General features: G+C 34.9%; 1 protein-coding gene across 1 annotated transcript in view; it reads left to right on the forward strand.

Annotated features, from left to right (window-relative positions):
* The window catches only part of WDY (WD40 Y), a gene marked incomplete at its 5' end in the record, with an annotated part of 214,356 nt that overhangs the window by 163,184 nt on the left and 34,057 nt on the right, over positions 1–17,115 (forward strand). Inside the window, 2 exon segments of the mRNA NM_001316659.1 lie at positions 13,164–13,618; positions 13,679–13,877. Coding sequence (NP_001303588.1) covers positions 13,164–13,618; positions 13,679–13,877 — 654 coding nt within the window.

Genomic DNA, 17,115 nt, shown 5'->3' on the forward strand with positions numbered 1-17,115 from the left:
CAAGAGCGTTTACCAAGGGTGAAAGTAACAAAAGCACAACAGAAAAAGAATTGGCAGCAATTCATTGGGAAATAACTCATTTCAGACCATATATTTATGGTAGACATTTCACTGTCAAAACAGACCACTTACATACCTGTTGTTTATGATAAATCCAAGCTCTAAACTAACTCGTATGAGACTTGAATTAGAGGAGTATAATTTTTCAGTTGAGTATCTAAAGGGAAAAGATAACTATGTAGCTGATGCGTTATCAAGAATAACCATCAAAGAACTATAAGAAATGGCAAGAAATATAAAGAAAGTGACTACAAGATATCAAAGTAGACAAAAATCCTGCGCAGGAGATAGAGAAACAGAATCGCCTAAGCAATCTATAGAAAAAGCTTCAAAGCCCAACGTATATGAAGTCATCAAAAATGACGAATTACGTAAAGTAGTGACCTTGCATATAAAAAATATGATATGTTTCTTTAAACATGGTAAGAAAATTATTGCAAGATATGATGTTAGCGATTTATATACTAATGGAATACTTGATTTAGGTCATTTTTTCCAAAGGCTTGAAATGCAAGCCGGTATAAATGAAATCAGCCAACTCAAAGTGGCACCGTGGGAAAATATCTTTGAACATATTTCAATTGATAATTTCAAATTTAATAAAATATTAAATTAATTGAGAGTATCGCTACTCAGCCCGGTGACACTAATAGAAAAAGAAAAAGAAGCTATATTGTCTACATTCCATGACGATCCAATACAAGGAGGTCATACAGGCATCACAAAACCTTGGCCAAAGTCAAAAGATACTATTACTGGAAAGGTATTTCTAAAGATATAACTGAGTAGAAAATTAGAAAATGTCAGAAATGCCAAAAATCAAAAGTGACAACAAATGCAATAACTCCTTTAACAATAACAGAAACCCCAATAAAAGCATTCGACATGGTGATAGTGGACACTATTGGTCCGCTACCAATATCAGAAAATGGCAATGAATATGCAATCACACTAATATGTGATTTAACTAAATATCTAGTTGCCATACCGGTTGCAAACAAATGCGCAAATACTGTCGCTAAAGCAATTTATGAATCTTTTATTCTAAAGTACGGTCCAATGAAGACGTTCATTACGGACATGGGAACAGAATATAAGAATTCAGTTATAAACGACTTGAGCAAATATTTTAAAATAAAAAATATAACATCAACTGCACACCATTACCAGACAGTTGGAACAGTCGAAAGAAGTCACCGAACTTTCAATGAATATATACGTTCATACATATCGATTGATAAAACTGATTGGAGTGTATGGCTTGAATATTTCGTATACTGTTTTAACACAACCCCATCACTTGTCTTTGGTAAAACAAATAATTTGCCAAAACATTTTAATAGCATAACTAATATAGAACCCATATATAATGTAGATGATTATGTTAAGGAAAGTAAATATAGATTAGAAGTAGCCTATAAAAGAGCTGGAATTATGATAGATGAACATAAAAAGAAAAATAAGAAACTTTATGATAAGAAAGCTAGGAACTTAGATATATTAGTAGGAGACAAAGTTCTATTAAAAAATGAAACAGGTCATAAGTTAGACTCGAAATATACAGGTCCGTATAAAGTAACGGAAATAGGAGAAAATAATAACGTTACAATAACTAATAATAAAAATAAAAAGCAAACTGTTCAAAAAAACAGATTAAAAGTTGCCACGTAGTAAATATTTATAGTGTGATCATACATAGGCATGAAAATAATAATAATATTAATAATAAAAAAAAAATTTTTTTTTAGGTTTTACTTAAAAATTTGTTTACTACATAAATAAACTTAAAAAACAATCATAACACAACTTTTCTAATAATGTATAAACTACCTTTAAAATAACTTCATAATATTACGTTATTTTTCAAGACGAGGGAGATGCAGTATGCAAGTTATCCAACCCATAAACATAGCACCCTTCCACAGTTTATAAACAAAATTCAATTCTCAATCTCGTCGGCATTTCCTTTGTCTTTGTTTTTGTCATTGCCTTTGCCAGCGCTTAGCTACCCGCTAAAGTAAATAACGCAAACTTAACGTAAACACAGGTTCCGCTTGGAGACCAAACCACGGCCAACTAATTGCGCTTCAATCAAAAACTGCATCGATCAGCATAATTGAATTTCACAATGCAGTGGAATAATTTCAGCATAAAGCTTTTATCAAAAGTTCAGAAAGTGTCAAAGAAAAGCTTCTGGCCGAGGTTGATCGGATTAGGATTCAGAATTTGAAGATCAGTCTGATTCGGGAGGATTAAAAGAACGGTTATGAAATGTATAAATAGATAACAATAAGTGTCTTGTAATAAAGTAATAGGTTGAAGAGTTTAACACCAATAAAAATATTAGAAAATAAATAATTATTTTTTTAAATAATTTATACCGCAAAAATTTAATTTGCACACATATCGGTTAACCACTGTACCTATATGTATTCATAATATACAAGCACATTGTAGCACTCTGTTGCACAGTGTACATAAACAGTCCAGCCCAAGTGTATGCGTAATCGAGCACCCACTTGAGTGATAACATACATAATTGCTTGGTCAGCCGTTCTCACGGTGGCCAAGCGCTGATCGCTTATATGTGTGCCTATAGCACTCCTCCTCCAGCACCTGTAAAATCAAATAAAAGTTTTTGAAAATAAGATTATGAATAAAATTGAAAATTAGCAATCTAAAATACATACCTTCCTTTCGAAGTTTCCCCCAAAAATAATATATAAACCCGGAACAACAAATGTCGTAGCTGACGCATTGTCTGGAATAAAAATAAATAGTATAACAAACAGCGATATAGAACAATCAAGCTCAGATAAAAATACACAACATTCTTCTGAAAGTAGTTTTGAAATCAGTTTTAACAACAAATGTTATTAACAACGGGGAGGTATACAATACATGAGTCATTGAGAGTTTTTGATAAGACACGACATATGATCGAATAATCACACCAGAAAATTTTGTAGGAATATTAAGAGAATATCTACGACCAAACATACCGGTAGAAATTCATTGCAACGGTAGAAATTCATCAATTCCCTTAAAAAAATAATTTTACTAACAAATGAAGATAACTAATTAATGAAGATAAGGCTATCATAATAGAAGAAACACATAGTCGAGCTCATAGACGACTAGACGAAAATTACAAACGATTCAATAGATTATATTATTGGCCAACTTTATTTATCAAATAAAGGAACGCATAAAAAATTATACAATTTGCAACGAGAATAAATATAACAGGCATCCAATTGGGGAAGATCCTATTCCAACTAAAGAAGGAGAAAATTTACACTTCGCTTATTCCAAATTGCTAGTAGTAAAAGTAATTCAAAATAAACTAAACATCGAAAATAAAGCAATGGACTTACTTTAACAATTTCCCCACGCCAAAGTAATTATGACCGATAATGAACCAAACTTCACCTCTGCTCAATTTAAATGCTTTTCACACCGATGTGGTTTAACTTTACATTTCACAGACCCCAGACACAGTACGTCGAACGGACAAGTTTAAAGAGCACATTCAACATTAACAGAATTAGTTCGTTTCACAAAGGAAAATCTTAATCTCATTGACTATTCAGAAATAATTATTAGAGCCGCAAAAGAATTCAATCAGAGCATTCATTCTACATAACATAAAGAACAAAGAACTTATAATTACTTATATCAAATACCCTGATCCATTTCACAAAAAGATGGAAAAGTACTGATGAAATATCTAATTTTAAGAACGAACTTTTTAACAACTATGGTAATTTTAAGTAAAGATTTTTTATTTCAAAATCAGAATGTGTTTTACTATATCTACATTGTGTTGCGACCTGGTTTAGTATACCATTTATACATTTATTTACAATCAAGCTTTGAGAACTTGCCGAGTAAGTTTGATTGATTATCGTGTGAAAAATATTTGTCATGTATTGTTTCGGTTAGTATGTTTCTTTTTCCGTCTGGGTAGGGTATTATTTTAAAAACTGGTTATTTGGTTATTTCGCTTGGAATGTGGGGTATTATCAGAATTTCGTTGGTATCAGATTTAAGCCAAGCTGAAGTTTTATTATCAAAAAGTCTTTCAGAATTGACGTGGATTAATAAATAGTGGATTAAAGATACCTAAGCGTGTCAGTTGCAAACCAAGCTCTATGTCTTCAATGTATTCAGTGAATTGTAAGTTGAACATTATTAAATTTATTATTTGTTCTCCTTCAAAGTTATTATTTAAATGATTAGTCTATTCGATTCCTTAATTAATGACTTCTATGACGTGGTTAAGTTCATTTATTTGTACATTATTTTTAGAGATATCGGCTGTTTGTTGTTGTAATTCTTCTTTATCTTTTTGAACTAAAGTACCGAATAAGTATTTGTAAATTGTTCCCATAAAGTTAACAAGACCGCGTTTACTACGTTTTACAATTCGAATACCGTTCATTTTTCTGTTAAGTTTTTATACTAGATACTATATTTGTGGTCAGTTATTAAAATATATTTATTTTCTGTTTTAGTTGGGTTAATAGATAAGTAATGATATTTGTGGTTTATCGGTAAATCTATTGATCCGGTTTGAAAGATTAGGTAGCCGTTATTGGCTGGATAGGGGGTTATTTCTAGGTATTGTGGGTTAATTGTCGATAGGAGGCATAACATGAGTATCATGCTCGGGAGTAGGCCTGGAAATTTCTTTATTATTTTTACTTTTATTAATTTTTTTTTAAACTTAGACTTATAGTGTATTATCTTTCTACCTCTATTTGTTTCTTCGAAATGTTTATCATCTTTTTGTCTTAAATTTCCTGTCTTTTTGAATGGGTAAGTCGTTGAGTTTGTCAATTTTGTTTACTGTATTTTGTTGAGTGTTAGAAGCAGCGGTTCCTGCAAAAATGAATATGTCTGCTTGTAAAGTAAAGTATTTTTTCAAATATTGTGAATCGGTTTTCAGATTCATTTTCGCTTGTTATAATTCTTAATTTTTCATTAACGGTTTTATGAAATCGCTCAATGTCACAGACTCCATTTTTACTTGTTGTTACATTTAGAGTTACTCCTTCTGATTCTAACCAAAGTTCAAGTGCAATGCACATGAAAGCGAAGTCGGCTTTTATTTCTATACCCATATCGTTGAATATGGTTAAAATAGCTCTCTTGGTTTCAAGCCAATCTCTCCTGTTTTCTTCTATCAGGGAGGCGAATTTAGAATAAAAGTCAATAGATTATAGGAATGGTTTATTGTTTATTAAATAAAAATCTATGACATAGTTGTCCCTGGGATTAAGGGCTTTAATGGTTATTTCAGGGGTTAATGTATTTTGTATTTCTATGTTCAGTTTTAGTGATGTTACAGATATCACATTTGTTTATGATGTTTTGGATGAGTTTTTGATAACGGTAATAATAAAGTTCTTTGAACTGAAGTGAGTTTTTCTATACCAAATTCTTTATGTGCTTTGAGAATGATTTCCTTGAATTGGGCGTATGTTTGAATGTCTATTAAATTACTACTAGTTTTCATAGTTTTAGTGAAACTGTCGGGACTTATGATTTGAATATACGCATTTTGAGATAATTGAAAGTCGATCTCATCATAAAAGTAAATAACACTTTTCTTAGTGCAGAACTAATATTTTATGATATCTTTAGCAAGGGTGTCAATCATTTCTTTATAACTGATTTATTTTCTGGTTTTGTGGAAATATTTTATTATTTGGACGTTGTCAAAATTTTTTTTATGAATTCGAATTGTCTGTTATAATAATTAAGAGGTCTTTCTGTTATTGAAATGTGATTTTGGTTGTCTTCTTGTGCACTATGCACAGTAGCTGCTGTGGGAAAGGAAGCTGGGTCATCTTCTCCTAGGAAGTTTTCCTGAATTTGAACTCTAGATAGAGCGTCAGCTACATGATTTTCTTTACCGGGTAAATATTGAATATTATAATCATATTAGTTTTATCTTCCATCTCTGTAATTTCATATTGTGATCTTTTATGTTACTTAGCCATACAAGTGGCCTATGATCGCTTAATATGTCGAACTTTCTACCGAATAGGTATGACCTGAAATAATTTGTCGCTATAGCTAATAGTTCTTTTCCTATCGCCGAATAGTTAAGTTCGTGTTCGTTTAAAGTTCTGCTTGCATAGCAGATGGATTTATGTTCTTGGGATAATACAGCATCTATGGCTATATTACTTGCGTCTGTTGTCAGTGAAAATTTCTTTTCAAAGTTGGGGTATATAAGGAATGGATCGGACGTGATGAGTTTCCTTCTAGTTTCTCGAAGGCGGACATGTATTCATAATATTTTTTGTTAATTACTGCTCCTTTTTCTTAATTTGGAGGTCATTGGTTTTGCTATTTTTGCAAAATTGGGAATGAACTTACAATAGAATCCGCAGAGTCCAATATTCTGTTTCTTTCTTCAGAAATTAGCGTTTGTCAAGTTGCAATTTTAGATTAGCTGCTCGTAGCTTTTCAAATACCTTTTTTTAGTGATATTATGTGTTCTTCCAATAAAGTGGAATAAATGATAATATCATCTAAATAATATAAACAATCTTTATAAATTAAGTCTTCTAGAAGATGTCATGCAGCGTTGAAATGTTGCTTGTGCATTTTTCAGGCCAATAGGCACACGAGTTTGTTCGTAATGTCCATGTTTCGTTGAAAATGTTGTTTTGGTCAATATCCAAATGCTGGTCCATTTGAATTTGATGGAAACCTTTAGCTAGATCAATGGTTGTGAAGTATTGACGGCTTCCAAGCTTGTCTAATATTTCGTCCATTACTGTAATAGCGAATTTGTCGTCAATGGTTATTTCATTGAGACTACGTTAGTCTATGACTAATCGAAATTTTGGTTTACCAGAACATCGCTTTTCTTTCGCACAATCCAAATCGGAGAACAATAGGGGGATTTAGATTTCCTAATTATTTTTGTTCTATAATTTCGTTGATTTGCTTGTTGACTTCTTGCTCAAACGCTTGGGGGTATTTATATGGTTTTTTATAGATAGGGTCTTGGTGTTTTGTATGAATAGAATGCTTAACCGTACTTGTGAAGGTCAAAATTTTACCTTCTTTGTACTGAATATCACGGTATTTAAGCAAAAAGTGGGAAAGTTGCTCCCTTTCTTCTGTATTTAGATGTTCTAATCTAAATACGTTAGATTCTCTTAACTCATCATCTAAGGCGGAGAGGATGTTACTAGAAGGGCTTCTTCCATGTATGGGGTGATAAGAGGGTTTTCCTCTGAATTAGATGATTTGGGGCACTCATTAGTAACCTCTGATTCATCAGATTTTGGAGATTTTTCTGCTTTTCCTGTATATGTAGAGGGGTTTCCTCTGAATTAGACGATTTGGGGCACTTCATCTGATTTTTGTTGGGGTTTCCACTTAATTTTCTGGAGGTTTCTCTCCTTTTTCTCTATATGTATATGTAGAGGCACTCATTGGTAGCCTTGGACTCATCTGTTTGGATGTGGTCGTACCACATTTTAAATGTGTAGCCATTTATAGTGACTGTCAGTTGAATAGGTTTTTTGAGAATTGGTTGGTTCTAAATAGTTTCAACCTAATAGTAAGTCATATTTTTCTGAAATGTTTTGAATATACAATGTTTGTTTAATGGGACAAAGTTTGCTTCACTGAAATAAAACGCTTTGGTTTAATGTTATAGTGTGGACTTTCATTTTAGAAGGTTTGATTGGAAAATTAAAGAAATTATGTTTCATTATATTAATTGACGAACCAGTGTCTACCAGGCATTTGAGGTAATATTATTCATTGTGATTTTTAAGAAGGGGTTTCGCTTTCGGATTCCGAGGCTGGTTGAAGAAAATTTTCGCATCCTGTGTCCATTTTGTATTGGGCACTAGCATTTTCTCTCTGTCGTTTGACAGGAGGGTTTGGTGCACTATTAATTCTTTGTTGGAAATTTAAAGGATTTTGGGCTCTACCTATATTTAGTTTTTGTGTGAGTTCGCTTGCTTATTCTTGGAAGTTTGGGGTTGGGTTGTGTTAGAATTAAAATTAATTTGGGGTATTGTTCGGTCATTGTATATGGTTTCGTGTACACCTTCTTGTTGTGCTATTTGTTTGGGTATTACCACTGAATGTGGGTATTTGCCTAATTTGGTTCATTCCATGGTTGATTTTATTTTTATTTTTGTTATTACACTTTTATTGACCGTATGTAGTAGGTTAGACTATTGCGTGACAAACACCTATTATACGTAGTTCTTTAGCGGATAAAAAGAGGTAATTGTATTACGATTTTATGTTCACTTTAGCGCCGATTCGCGTGGTTCAATCTTAAAAGATACGCTTGGTCGTACGATCTTTTGTCACTAGATTGATTTTTGTAAACAACTCGCACAATTTTTTCTACTTATCCTAACGACTGCGCCATTTACCAATTCAGACCGAGAGTTTAATAAAAAAAAATAACACTGTTGTGGTTTTTTAGTATTATTAAACGTTTTTATTAATTCCAATAAAGAAAGAACTAGAGCCTTCAGATTATCACTAGGTTAGATAATGGACTTCGAAGTTGAAGTGAGCTTAGAAGGGTTATCGCGATTGACAACGTACTCAGAACTGAAGCCCTGTATGGGGACATGTTTGGGTTTATATAGGCAAATTGGGATAGCTTAAGAGCGAAGTTAAAGAGAATAAAGTTATCAACGTAAATTCCCCCGAAAAGAAAGGTGTCTATTCTCCCGTTAAGAGAGGAGTAATTTGAGAATCCTGAGACGTGGGCGGAAATTTTTGTTATTTCAGTTGGCTCGCCAAGTGATTGGATATTTAGGGGACGTGGACGTTGTCTCGCCAAGTGATCGGATGTTTTGGGGACGTGGACGTTTTCTCGCCACAGAGTCTAGACTTTGGAATTCGGACCTTTGCACTTTGCTTGTGCGTAAATGACAGCTAAGCTTAATCGAAGGGCTCTCGATCTTTGATTTCGTTCGTACATATTTTTTTTTTTTATTATATACGTCAGGAAAATGAAATCTTCTAAAGATACCATCTAACGTCCTTGGATGGCATGCACGATTCATAACCCTCTGCTGATGGATTATGCCTACGTACTAAACAAAAACCTCCGCTCTCTCTCCTGTCCTTGTCAAGCTCACCGGGACTGCCAGTCAAAGAGAAGTTTAAGAGAATAAAGTTATCAACGTCTATTCTCCCGTTTAGAGAGGAGCTACCGAAAAAAAGCAGTAATTGGAGTAACTTGGCTCGCCAAGTGCTCGGATATTTAGGGGACGTGGACGTTGGCTCGCCACAGAGTTTAGACTTTGGACTTCGGACTTTTGCACTTTGCTGTGCGTAAATGACAGCTAAGCTTAATCGAAGGGCTCTCGATCTTTAATTACATTTCGTAATTAGACATTAATGTGTGTGTGTGATTGGTTACAATAGTGTGTGTGGTTGGGGAGTTGTGGGTGTAGATTGAATATGTTACTATATATATTTTTTTTTTCTCTCTCTTTTTATTTAGAATCTGTCTTTTTAATAAAAGTATGACAATAAGTATATTTTATAATTAATCTTAAATTAACAGAGGCAGTAGTCGATTAATCCCTACTACATACTCTATGCATAACATGTTTAAATACTTAATACCTGTCCGGTAGATCTAGCACGTGAAATCTTTTAAGTCTTCTGACGTTGTTATTATTATTTGCCAAACTTAAGGCAAAGTTATTTTCATGTGTTCTTTGTCTGTCTATATATTTTTTACCATGTTTTGCTATTTCTTCTTTAACATAAGGGATTCCTAAGTCTTTTTGGATACTTGCATTTGAAATATATATTTTGATTGGTAGCGTTGTAGAATCTCAATATTTGAGCAGCTGGCAGTACCCCAGAGCTGTATACCATAAGTCCACACGGGCTTTAGTATAGCTTTGTATAAACGGACTTTATTTTCCAGAGTGGTTGCAGAGTTTAGGCCCAGCAGCCAGGTCATCTTCAAACTTTTTAAATTTAGTTGCTGGCGGTTTGCTTTTAAGTCGTTTTTCCACGTTAGTCTGTGATCGATGTGCAGGCCAAGGTACTTTATGCAATTACTTTGTGGGATTGCTGATCCATTAAATGACACTTACCTGTTCTTAATGCAAAAGTTATTTGCGCAGATTTCAGGGCGTTGACTTTAATTTTCAAAGAAGGAACCAGCTTTCAATAAGGCGTAACTCTGCTTGCAGGAGTTGTGAGGCTTCCTCTTTAGATGAGGAATGATTCGTTCCTTCGATCAGAATTGATTTCGGACCGAAAATCGTCTTCTAGCACAACACGCACACATATACTCGTTCTCGTTTCTTGTTTTTACACACACAAGCAAGCAAATTCTACTTTTAGATTTCTTACGTTCTCAGCGTAAGCGAGCGGACAGTGCCAAGCCCATGTATGGCCGTTACGCATCTAGTTATTCTAATGACTTTGCTTTAAGTAACCACTTGGAGACCAAGCTATGTTCAACTTATTGCGCATCAGTCAGCATACTTGAATTTCACAATGCTGTGAAAAAATTTAAGTGTAAGACTTTTTTCGTAAACATATTTGAAAGTTCAAAAAAATTCGAAAGAAAAGCTTCTGGCCAAGGTTGAGTGCATTAGGATTAAGAATCAGAAGATCAGACTGATTCGGGACGAGATCAATTTAAAGATAAGCAATAAAAATAGTGTCTAGTAGTAGTATAAGTGAAAAAGTCTATCAGTGAAGTCTATAAGTGAAAAGTCTATTTATTATTATTTTTTTTTTGTTGTGTATAATTTTATTCGGCCAAATTCTGTTTTTTCTCCATTTTCAGATCCTTCGATTCTCTTTAGGTTTCTTTTTCGGCTGCGCCAGTTAAGTCATTCGAGGTTTGGTAGTTTTAATCCTACTTGTTGTTTTAAGTTTTTGCTGCTATGAGGCCGGGTTGAGTATTCTATATCTGGCTCACTGTCTCGGGGACTGAAGCCCTGCTCACCGATAACTCGCTTACATTTGTGACCACTTATATTTACCACAGTGGTTTATTAGTTAGCGTTAGGGAGCCAGAGAAAAAAATAAGTATATATTATTAAATTGTTTTAGTTTATATAAGTTAACGCAAGTTCCACTTGCATCAGGGTTCTCGGCACTCGCTGCCGCATACCTCACCTTGATATGACAACCAACATGCTGTGGTTCTCCAAATAATAGTCAAGATAGTTAAGAGGGTTCGAGTTTACGATTAGCTTTATTTTAAGATTCAGTTCGCGATCTGCTAGCGGTTCCGTTATGTGTCCGTTCGACACTGGGGCCTCTTCTCCCGCCCCGCTGCTTTTATATCCGCTTCCCCCGTTGACCCCTCACCCTGAGTGCGACCAACGGCACTTGTTCCGAATGCACACATACACAAACATGTTCCTAGACAGGCCCCGAGTCGCCTGCTGACGGGGCCCGAAAACACGAGAGCCGAGCGCTGGTGAGTCCTGACGAAGATCGCAAGAAGAGGGTTCGTAACTTACACGAACATGTTACTAGACAGGCCCCGAGTCGCCTGCTGACGGGGCCCGAAAACACGAGAGCCGAGCGCTGGTGAGTCCTGACGAAGAGCGCAAGAAGAGGGTTCTTAACTTATATGTATTTATTATTAAATTAAAACTAAAATGCAAAAATAAACAAAAAGGCTTAACATTTAAATCATATTTTTAAATATGAGTGGTTATTTAATTATTCAATTATGATATATTATAATATATAAATTTTATATTATATTATTATATTAAGTTTTTTTAATTTTTCTGGCCAATCGATTTGGCGCTTGTTGGAGACAGGAGGGACTGTGAACTGAGAATTAGCTGGAAACTTTCTCTTTAATTTAATAAGTACAAAAAACGAATTAAAAAAAAAAAACGCTGTAATGACCCGCTTATTCAGTAACTATACTTTATGGGTTTCGTTTGAAGTCAATTTATAACAAATATTCCTTACGATAATAAGTAGCCTTGCCCTTGACGCACCGTTCCGTTCGGCCGTCCGCACTATAGTAAACTGTCTTCTCCCTCTCACCTCTAGGTGAATCCCGCCTTAATTAAAGACCAGAACATATTTATTGTTCGATTGGGCTGGGCGGATGTCTTGCGATCAGCAATCCCCAAAAGCTTTAACGAATTTCTCTGAATCTTTGTCTATCTGTGGCAGTCACACTTTGGGCCTCAGGCGACGTTTGAAGAATGTTTGAAGAATGAAGAATCCGCGAACAGCTACGCTCAGGGCCTAATTACTACGAAACGGGCACCTAATTCCGTCTATAATCTCTTCATCCCTCTTGGATGAGTCAGATATATCAGGGATTGTCATAGATCTAGGGGTAGAGTTCTGCACGAGGAGTAGGATGCTGTATTTCGTCGAGACAGAGAATCTGATATGGATAACGGTGAACCTATTTGCCTGGAGTCGCAGCAGGCACCGTTCCAGCAAGGCTTTCTTTTTCCGTTTAGCGTCTCCCCACCTCTGATAGGGACCTGCTAGCAAAATTATCAATGGTAAAATGAAATTGGTAATGCTTTGAATTCCAATAAAACGGTCCCTAGGGCAACCAGGCTCTCATCCGCAGTCACCCGCGTTCGATACTTTGTATCGAAATGTGATAGATTGCGTACCTTAGATAACAGATTTTTTATTTAAAGCATTCCTCTGGGTTTTGCCCCAGGTGAACTTGTTTTCTTCAAACTTGTTTTTTTTTCGGTTTTCAGCAGCTTCCTTAGAGGACTTGCAAGGTCCGGGATGAACTGAAAAATCCATTTTCTCGAGATCAACTTCTATTCACTTATACGTGGCATTTAAGTTTGCTTGTCTTCCAGATGCACTTCTCTCTAATCAGTAGGACCAATCGATATAAATTTACAAAAGCAACAAAATTATAAATTAATATCAAAACTATTTTCAAAAGTGTAGGAGTTACGTATTTTCGCCGTACTCAACGAGTAACGTGTGTCATAATTCGTTAACATTGTTTGAAATACCTGAAAACTACAACTATTGTATATGCCTTTTCAGATAAAACCTGTCGTTTCTATTCAAGCTTATAATTATTTCCTTTTGTTCTTTTACTTCATCAGCATACTTGCCATGGGGTGGGATAGGCAAGTGACGGAATTTAATGACGTAGTAGGACGCGAGTATGGGGACCCGAAAAAGTGGCCAAAGTTTCATACGGATGATATTACCTGCGCGGACGTAAAGCTTGGCGAAGGTGTCGTTACAGCAACATATTCCGGAGAGATTATTTTTTGGAAATTAGAGACTGGTCAGCCATATCGGCGGTATAGCGTAATGGACCCAACACGCTTTATTGAGTTGAAACTAACGGCAGAAGAAGAAAAGTTCATTCGGCAAAGTAAGCGGCTGGCATCCAGGCTGACTCATTCAGGTAATCACAGCTTACAAACGGGACGGGCAGGTCGTTCCACTGTTTTAAATCGACCAGAAGATAACAGAGACTATGGGACCGATATACCTATCTCTGTACAAGCTGTGCTCTTCTTACAGACTCGACCTCAAACCTTGAAACACGGTATGATGTATATATTTTATTTTAATAATTAATTTTATAATTTAATTTTTATTTGAACAGGCAGTGTATTTATTTCCCTTGATACAGGTTTTATCCAAGTGTACTCTCACCATCAACGTGGAGGATACATCGTGGAGTTTCTGGCTGTACACAAGACAGGTGACTGTGTGCTTACCATGTGTACTGACCGTAAGAATAGGTACCTTTATACAGGGACCGCATTCGGTTACATTAAAGTATGGTACATTGTAAATTTTTGGTAAGTATTTTTTGTTCTTAGTACAAGTCTGTATGGAAGGCAATGAAAACTCCTTGAAAAGGACGTTGCTCAAAACTACTTTGTTCCATGTTCCTGACCTGAAATCAATTTGTTTTGTGGTGTGAAACGAACTTAACATCTTAAAATGCCTCGAAATGAAACATGCCTCGAGAGAACCCTATAGTCAAATTACTCGACCATCATATACCAGTCATATTGGGAGTGCGAAGGATTTTTAAGCAAGACAAGCAAAAGTGTGCACCTGGCAGTTTTGGGCGATTTTAGAACGTTAGAGTGGGCGTAACAAAAAGTTTTATGGCAAACTTTATGATTAACGGGTATAATAAACTTATGGAAAACTATCCAAGAATTTTTCAAAATGTGGGGTATCAGTTTTGGTCCTTTTTTGGGCCGTTAGAGTGGTCGTGGCAAAAAGTTTTTTGGCAAATCGATTGAAATTTAAGCGAATAATAAAATGATGTAAAAATATTGGAGTGGGCGTAGCAAAAAGTTTTTTGGCACATTGATAGAAATTTGCAAGACTAATAAAAATGTGAAAAATATCAACACAATTTTCAAAAGTGTGTGCGTGGTACTTTTGGTAACGGACGGACATGGCCAGATCGACTCGGTTATTGATCCTCATCTGAAATATATATAGTTTGTTTGGCCGGTAACGCTTTTTTCTGCCTGTTACATACTTTTCAACGATACTATATTCGTTTCACCGTTTTACTGTACAAGTAACGGGGATAAAAAGAAAAGAGTGTTTACGTTTCTCGGCCAACGCACTAATGTCGCATTACGAACCACACGCGCAACAAATACCATACAAAGCGACAAATGGAAGACCTCAAATGTTATATAGTAAAATTAGTTGTAATATTTTTATTTGCGTCGAATAAACGTCAGTTGCGAAGCTTTTTGTTGAACTTCTCTACTAAAAATCAAATGCAAATTTGATCGTGGAGAAGCCTCAGCATTCAAACTATATTATCATATAGTTGGGAAAAAGTTCAAAGAGAGTAGTTAGGTACGGCTTTAGGATGTTTACAAGAACTGCTGAGTGCTGCTGCCAAAGGGAAACGGATGCTGTGCAGCTGCTACATTATGAAAAATCCCTTAAGTCTATTACTGTTTTAATTAAAGTGTCTGGTTTGTACCACCCAAATACGTCACTCCCCTTCCCTTAAAGATAAGCCTATACTTGGGCTGGAATTAATGGATATAATAGAAATAGGGTTTTTTCTATTTCTATTGTGGTGTTTTGATTTTAGAATTTTTGGTTTATCTAATTGATTAAAAATACGCATTTTTACGTTTCTGCATTCTATACAATCCTTTAATTTGCTCAAGTGTAGCGGACTTAGAATAAATATTAATGCAACTGATGTAATGTTTTACCTCAGATGAATAAATATATACTACAAATTTTTTTCGGCAATGTTCCGGTTTAGGTGTGATTTTTAAAGGCATTTTATTGTTTCTATGTTCTGTTTTGGCCAAATTGCATATTTTGCATTCGTTTATTATATTCTGAATTAATAGTTGGCTATTTGGAAAGAAGGGATTTTCTTTAAAAAATTTTGTCATTTTCTGTATACCAGGGTGTAAAAGTTTTTGTTTTTTTTACATCGCTCTCAATATAAATGGTAAGGTTTCTATTCATAAAGTGATCGAGTAAAATTTGTTCGGCCTTTTCAAGTGTAATTACATCACATTGAAGTGTGGTAATGGAGTTACCGAATATTATTAAATGCTCTACTGTATTTTTATCGGATTTAATAAAGATTATTAGTTTTTTGAAATAATTTATTGGTTTTTCTTTTAAATGGATAAGGTTGTTATTGTCTTCTTCTGCACTATGTTGAGTAGCTTAACTATGATGATTTTTTTCAATTTTAATTCTTTTTCTTCCTTCCGTGCCCAAAAAGTAATTGCGGATTTTTCATATAGTCGGCGTTGACAAATTTTTTCAACGGCTTGTGACTTTGTAATTGCATTCTTTCATCTGTCAGTTATCAGCTGTTACTATTAGCTGAGTGTCAAAATTGGTTTCGCAAATTCCGTTCTGGAGATTTTTCACTTAAACATGAGCCCCGTTCAGGTCGGCTATATGAAGTTGATGATGACCTAATCAAAGCATTAATCGAATTGGATCGTCATGTAAATAAGCAGGAGATAGGAGAGAAGTTTAATATACCAAAATCAACCGTTTACTATCACATAAAAAGACTAGTGAAAAAGTTTGATATTTGGGTACCACATGTATTGAAAGAAATTCATTTAACACACCGAATAAATGCTTGTGATATGCAACTTAAATGCAATGAATTCGATCCGTTTTTAAAACGAATCACATCTGGAAAGGAAAAATGGATTGTTTACAACAACGTTAGTCGAAAACGATCATGGTCCAAGCATGGTGAACCAGCTCAAACCACTTCAAAGGCTGATATCCACCAAAAGAAGGTTATGCTGTCTGTTTGGTGGGATTGGAAGGGTGTCGTATATTTTGAACTGCTTCCAAGGAACCAAACGATTAATTCGGATGTTTACTGTCACCAATTGAACAAATTGAATACAAGGAGAAGCGACCAGAATTGGTCAATCGTAAAGGTGTCATATTCCACCAGGATAACGCTAGACTGCACACATCTTTGGTCACTATCCAAAAACTGTGTGAGCTTAGGTAGGAACTTTTGATGCATCCACCGTATAGCCCTGACCTGGAACCATCAGACTACCATTTATTTCGATCTTTGCAGAACTCCTTAAATGGTAAAACTTTCGGGAATGATGAGGCTATAAAATCGCACTTGGTTCAGTTTTTTGCAGATAAAGGCCAGAAGTTCTATGACCGTGGAATAGAAAAAAGGTTATCGAAAAAAATGGCAATTCATTCTAAGTATTATTAAAAATGCATTTACTTTCTTTTAAAAAATCGGAAATTATTTTTTGGGCAACCTATTTTAATATTTTAAATTGTTATTCGCCTAATCTAACTCTCCATCTTTCTAACTTAGCATTCGGTTCTTTTAAGTTATGAAGCCATCTAAGAGGTTGATGATCCCTGGCAATTAGAAATTGTCGCCCTAGTAAATAATGTCGAAAAGTTGTTGTGGCCCAAACTATGGCACGTAATTCTTTTTCGATAGCACTGTAATTTAATTCGTGATCGTTAAATGTTATACTAATAAAATATATATGATGAACGTTTTGAGAAAGAACAGCCCCG

Source organism: Drosophila melanogaster, chromosome Y (assembly GCF_000001215.4).
Source record: "Drosophila melanogaster chromosome Y".
NCBI classification, from domain to species: Eukaryota; Metazoa; Arthropoda; class Insecta; order Diptera; family Drosophilidae; genus Drosophila; species Drosophila melanogaster.